The following is a 6,537-nucleotide window of genomic DNA, read 5'->3' as shown; positions in this document are numbered from 1 at the left end:
ATTCGTCGGAGGAGTGACGCCAGATGTTCCGGGGGACTGTAGCCAGCTTACTCACTGCCACCACTCCCCTGCCTCCCACTTACTGCTTCCAAACCAGGCCCCTGCTCCCTGCCGTCACTCCCACTGTTGCTGCCTGGTGTAGCAGCTGCCCTGATTGGCACACCCCCGCTGCCATCACCACTGAGGCATATTCCTAAAGCTTCCGGTGTGAATTGTTTGAAGGAGCACCAGTATCAAAATCCAGATACCGGAGACAAAACAGTGTTTCAGTTCTTCAAAATCAGACCATCAACAATCAACAAATTTACTACTTAATACCTTTTCCATGGTTGGTACCATAGAAAATAATATAAAACTACCTAATTATGTGACAAAATGCATGGTAACTGCTATGACTCGGGAAGGGGAGAGATCAGTAGGGGTTGGTGCATCCCAAGAAAGAAGGCTTCCTGGAAGAAGGGCAGGGGCTTGTCTGTGATGCTCACCTGTGCTCCTAACTCTTGGCAGTGCCTGCCACAGGACAGGCGCTTCATAAATGTGGTTGTGTTAAAGAAATATTTGTGTTGTGTCTTGAGAGTAGCTTTGAAAGCCGGTTAAGGTTTGGATGGGAAAATGGGAGGGCGTGCTAAGCAAGGGAAAATGGCTCAGGTAAAGTCTCCAAAACACAGATGAGAACAGGCTGTATTTGGCAGAGAGGGTACGGACATATGGATGGTGGCTTAATTCTGTGTTGTTTGTAGGAGTGGTTGGAAGAACAATGCATGTGAGTCTTTGACACCATGATATCCATCAGGCAAAGAAAAGGAATACAAACCACAGAAGTTTCAGAGGATTACGTGGCACAAGAAGAAAATGTGAAGTTGGAAAATAAATTGCCATCTAGTAGGTGATTTAAATTAAAGCAGCATTTGGGATTGCTTTTTTGTCTGCATATTGAAATAATCAATCTCCAATAGGATAAAAATTTGGTGAGACCTAATAGGTGAAGAAACTTATTCTATTACCCTGATATTTTAGTTTTACAGATGATTTGATCGCAATGTGATAATATTTGTTTTACAGTTATGATTAAAGACCTCTGATTAGAGCCCTTTACTTCTTAGCTGCCTGTTCAGTATAGTTATGCCAATCTGATCCTTTGACTTTGAGAGTAATACTTTTTCCCACTGTTCAGATTTTAGTCTACTTCTAATTTTTCTGGTTTGTGTATGCTGTTCACAACTAGACAGCCTTACCTTGGGTGAGTTTCTCATTTCATTAAAGTATTGAAAGATGAATCAAACTTTCTTTTATTCTTTATTTTCAGTTAAATTCCTGAAATTTTCTAATTTGCTTTTTTTTTTGGTGGGAAAAGTGGTCAGAATTTGGTAAATTGTTTAAAGAATGTTGAAGACTCTTGCTAAGCCATACATCAAATGGCATTAATTACCAAATTCCTGCTACCCGAGTTGCTTTCTTAGGCTAAGCATGGTCAGGATTTTTTAAAGTAAGCATGAAAAATTCCATGTCTATCAGCCATTTTGGATATCTGACAGAGTTTACATCAGCTGCAGCTAGAGCTAGTAAAGTAATTTGGGGTAACAGTTTTATTTTTTATTTATTTATTTTTTTGGTGGGGGGGGGTGACAGTTTTATAAAATAAAAGTAATCTATATTGAGCAGTCATGCCACCCAACTCAACTATTAGCAATTTGGGACAATACAGAGTATTTTCTGAAAATCTTATATAAAAACAAATACAGGTTCAAGTTTGTCCTTTTAAATTAAAACATAACTTTGAGGACTGTTCATTTTACCAAAGCAGTATTTATTCATGTCAGAAAAAAAAAAAGAAAACTAAAGAGAAGCAAAAATGAAGGAAAAAATACTCCCGCAAGCCCACTCATCCTGAGATTACCACCTATGACACTTTATCTTGCTGTCTAAATGTTGTTCTCTGTACATGTACACCTACAAGCATTCAGATGTGTTTTTTCTCAAAATTGAGATCCTACTCGCTGTTGTGTAACTTGCTATCTTTCTCTTGTTGTGTTATGAACATACGTCAGTCAGTGTATTTTTAAAATTTTGTCAGTGTGTAGTCACTGTGTGACCGTAGCATAATTTATTTAATTTCTTATTGAATATTTAGATGATTTTTAACCTTTTACCTATACAACCTGAACCACAGTGGCCAAATGTTTGTTTAAAACTTTATTCCTTTGGGGTGTATGCCTAGATTTGCGATTATTGGTCAAATAGGGTGCTCATTTTGGTGGCTTTTACTTCCTGTTGCCATGTCACATTCCAGAGAGGTATCCATTTATTCTAACACCAGCAGTGTTTAAAAAATGTCTATTTAAAAAAAAAAAAAGGCGATATTTTTGTATCCTTACCAAAACAGAGTACTAAGCATTTTTAAGCTATCAAATTGGCCACTATTGTAAAAGTTATAGCTCTTTGTTTTGGTTTGCATTTCATTAATACTAACTTATTTTTTCTGTTAAGTTTATTGGCCATTTTTTCTTCTGTGCATTGCCTATTCATGTCCTTAATCAGTTTCCTACTGAAATATTCATTTTTTTTTATTATCCTGAAAGTATTTATCCTATATTAAGGATATTTAACCTTTCTTATATGTACTATAAATATGTTTCTTAGTTTATATTCCTTTAACTTGTGTGATGGGGTTTAAAATTTTAAGTAATCAAGTTTGGGAGTAGCTTTTAATGAATAAACCGCAAATTGTAAGTAGATCATCTAAAAGACTGTTTATATTTTAGATCTGTAACCCATTTATTCCTCTATTTAAGAAACTTAGTAGTTAAACTAGGTCAAGCACAGGTCCTAGGTGTTAAGATGAATAAGATAATATGCTGGTCCTCAAGATGCTTACATTCTAGTTGGCAAAATGGACAAATGAACAGTTAGATACAGTGGGGGAAAAAACTATAATAAAAGTATGAAAAGTATAAAAAGGTCTGTGGAATCACAAAACGGAACCCCTAACTGTCTGCTGGAGACACGGAAAGCTTCACCACTAACAGGCAGCTGGAACTTGGCACGTTTGACAGTCTGAAATAGAACTATTAACTGCTAAATCCTTTACTGACTTGGTTTTTCATCTGTTCATTTTTCTAAAAGGTTGTACCAATAGAAGATTATGGACGATTCTTTCATTTACAGTTGGTGGAACTGTTGCCCTTTGCACTGGACTTCTTACATCTGTCTACCTGGCCACTTTACATGAGAATGATTTGTGGTTTTCTAATATTAAGGTATGAACATTGTATGATTTACCCATCAGTGTCTCCAGTAGTTAGTTAGCCATTTAGATGAATGACCAAGACAGTTCCCTTTTGCCATAAAGAATCCAGTCTCTTGAAAAGTTTGGCTATAGAGTAAAATGACTTTTTCTTTGTTAGTTTAAAATAACATCAGAATTTTTATAGTCAAGTGAGTTTTCCATTTTCGTTAGTTTATTCATATTATGCATCAGTTACTCTAAACCAGTATTTTTCAAGCTGTAGATGGTGAAATTGGTGTAGTAGGTCATAAGTAGCATTTTTCATAATGAAATCAAATATAAGAGAATACTGTCACATGGTAAGGTTGATAATTATTTGTGAAACTTTTATTTTAATTATATGTATGTATGTACAAACTGGGTCACAGTATAATTTTTTTTTTCTGTTGGGTACAGTAAAAAAAAAAAAAAAATGAAAGAAAGAAAAAGAAAGCGAAAGCTACTGTTCTAAACCAGGGAATTTTAATCTGGCTCCATAGATGAGCTTGATGTGGTGTACCGTTCTAACAATATATGCAGAAGATTGAGAGGAAGCCATAACTGTCATCAGATTTTCAAGAGAGTGTATGACTCTTTAAATACCAGTTTCCTTGTTGTCTTTCCCCTCCCTCCCTCCCTCTCTCTCTCTCTTTCTCTCTCTCTCTCTCCCCTCCGACATCCTTTAATTTGGCTTTGGTTCAGAGCAAGTATATCACTTAAAACTTACGCATTGCCAGTGGTTTTCATCCAAATATACCTTTCTTTTCATCAGAAATGTCATGATCTTTGACCTTCTTTCCCACCATGGCTTTTAATGATTAGTTGCTTACAAAGGTAAAATTGAGTTTCACAGGGCAAAGATTTATCATCTATGAGAATATTCAAAAGTATCTATGCAGAATGTGAAGACAGTTCCCAAAGAGAATTTTCCAAAATATTTTGAGCTTTGGTTCCGTTATTGGAATGCGTCTCCAAAGGAGACTGCTTTGAATGACAAATTTTATTTTTATGAGTAATTTCTAGTATGTTTATTTTTAAAACCTGTCATATTACTTTATAGGTACAGCATGGATATATCTTTATACAAATAATCATGGTACCAAAAAATAATAATTCTTACCCTTCAGTGACAGTTGGTAGTTTTTCTTGTCAAGAAACATTTTACTCACCTGTCTCTTTAAAATTGAGTACCTATAAACAGATTCCCTGGAATTGAGAAATTTAAAACTTATTTATTAATACAAGTATTCTGAATAAAGCCTGGAATTTCCCCTTTGTGGGCATAAAGTCAAAATTAAATGCTAATAACTCTATAGCAAGGAGACATGGTGAAAGAGATCACATAATTTTAAACTGTAAGTTTAGCTCTTTAATTTAAAGCTTATACGTGGCCCTACTAGCACCCTTAAATAGATATAGCCCATCATCAAGAAACCTGAAGAAAAGGCCAGGTCATGTATGGCTTTGTAGACTGGGCAGGAGTTGGAAGGATGTACTGATTCATCGTTTGTGTGGAGTGCAGTTGAGGAGGAAGAATTATCAGCGATGACCTTTTTTCTCCCGTTAGCAGAAGGATAGATGGGTAGATCTTCATTCGCTATGATCGTGAACCCTGTGGGAGGAGCAGATCTGAAGGGTACAGTGACTTCCGACCAACTACCCGGAGTTAAGCCACACTTTATAGGTTGAAGGCACAGTCCTCCCCAAAACTGACCCTTACTTCAGAAGCCAGTCACAACTTTGGGGGACCCCAGGCTACTCTCACTACTGACCAACTGGCTATCCATTCACTAAAATGACACAGAACTCAGGAAAGCTCTGTACTTAAATTACAATTTTATTATAGAAATAGGATACAAATCAGAACCAGCCAAAGGGAGAGGCACAGTGGGAAAAGTCTGGGAGAGTCCCAGACTCCAAGTTTCCATTGTCCTCTTCCTATAGAGTCAGGATGCATTACCCTCCTGGCACATCAGTGTGCGACAACGTGTAGAGTATTGCCAGCCAGGGAAGCTTACCTGAGCTCTGGTGTTGAGAGTTTTTACTGGTGTTCCGTTATGTATGCATGATTAATTAAATCATGGGCCACAAGGTGGAACTCAATCTCCAGCTGCTTTCCACTTGCCAGAGGTCGGGCTGATATCTGTTGGCTCAGAGCGCCAACCCTCTAAGCATACGGTTGGTCTTTCTGGCTTGGCCAGCTCCCATCCTGAGTCATCTCCTTAGCAAAAACCATCTAGGGGCCCACCCTGAGTCACCTGTTAGCACAAGCTTTCAGATGTGGGCCAAGGAGCCTACCATGAATAACAAAGATACTCTTGTCACAGGGAAATTCAAGGGTTTATTGGCTACCTCTCAGGAACTGGAGACAAAGGCCAACCACATTCTTTTTTATGCAGGAGGCAGCGAGGCAAGAAATGATGAGTTCAGGTTTGGATACATTGTGAGCCACTTTCAAAACAATCCAAGTAAAGATATGGAGTAAGGGGAGCTGGATTTACGGATCTGAAGGCAGGAGTTCCATGTGTGTTGGAAACGGACCTTTTCATGTTACCAGCTTATAGCTGTGTGGGCAGGATTGTTTGAGGAGTATGTAGCGTGAGAAGAAAGAGACCGGAGGCCAGATTCTGTCTCTGCCTCAGACACAGGCTGGGAGAAGCTGTGAGACAGGCGCACCCTCTCACAGGCCTCCCCACACCACCTGCAACCCTTACACTTAAAGCTGAGCTCAGAGTCTTGGTGCGTTTTTCCCTCTCTATTCAAGCTCTCTGGTTTTTTTCACCCCTGTGTCACAAGAGGAATCCTCAGATGTTGTAATCATTTCTCAAACCAGATGATAGGCTGGCTTATTTTTCATCTTAGAATTATCTAGACCCAGTGGTCTCCAACAGAACTCTCTGTACTGAAGGAAATGATCTAAATCTACACTGTCCAGTACAGTAGCTGCCAGCCAGATGTAGTGATTGAACACTGGAAATGTGGCTAGTGCATCAGAGGAACTAAATTTTAAATTTTATTTAAATTGAACTTTAATTTTAAAGTGCTTATACATTTTCTGTGAATAAACCAGTGAAATCAGCCATTACTGATCAACGGTATTACTTAGCCAAAGGGAAAGCTCATTTTCAGAGTTTATACGCCTTCCTAAATTTACTCCTTTACATCATTTTCATCTTGGGGGATGATGGGAATATTTGAGAAGTGTAAATCTATTTCCCTTTTTTATTTGAGTTATAACTTATCAAAATTGCCAGGCTAGTTTTTTATGTAAA

At 37.8% G+C, this 6,537-nt stretch overlaps 1 protein-coding gene across 4 annotated transcripts in view; it reads left to right on the top strand.

Moving 5' to 3' along the window:
* DPY19L3 (dpy-19 like C-mannosyltransferase 3) overlaps nucleotides 1-6,537 on the top strand; it is a 74,059-nt gene that overhangs the window by 1,230 nt on the left and 66,292 nt on the right. For 2 of the 4 annotated variants that reach the window (XR_002646310.2, XM_022585864.3), the window contains exons 2-3: nucleotides 741-882; nucleotides 3,124-3,257. Coding sequence is in view for 2 of the 4 variants with exons in the window: in XM_022585864.3 (XP_022441572.2) it covers nucleotides 780-882; nucleotides 3,124-3,257 (237 nt within the window). In the remaining 2 variants the exon portion in view is untranslated. Of the gene's footprint in view, nucleotides 1-62; nucleotides 329-740; nucleotides 887-3,123; nucleotides 3,258-6,537 lie in introns of those variants that run through there. The other 2 variants (XM_022585865.3, XM_089902963.1) reach the window with 2 other exon arrangements.

The sequence above is a fragment of the Delphinapterus leucas genome, chromosome 20, assembly GCF_059928025.1.
Source record: "Delphinapterus leucas isolate spDelLeu-1000000601 "Yukka" chromosome 20, BTC_Dleu_Yukka2, whole genome shotgun sequence".
NCBI classification, from domain to species: domain Eukaryota; kingdom Metazoa; phylum Chordata; class Mammalia; order Artiodactyla; family Monodontidae; genus Delphinapterus; species Delphinapterus leucas.
Note: the sequence above shows the minus strand (reverse complement) of the source record. Positions and strands in the feature narration are given on the sequence as shown.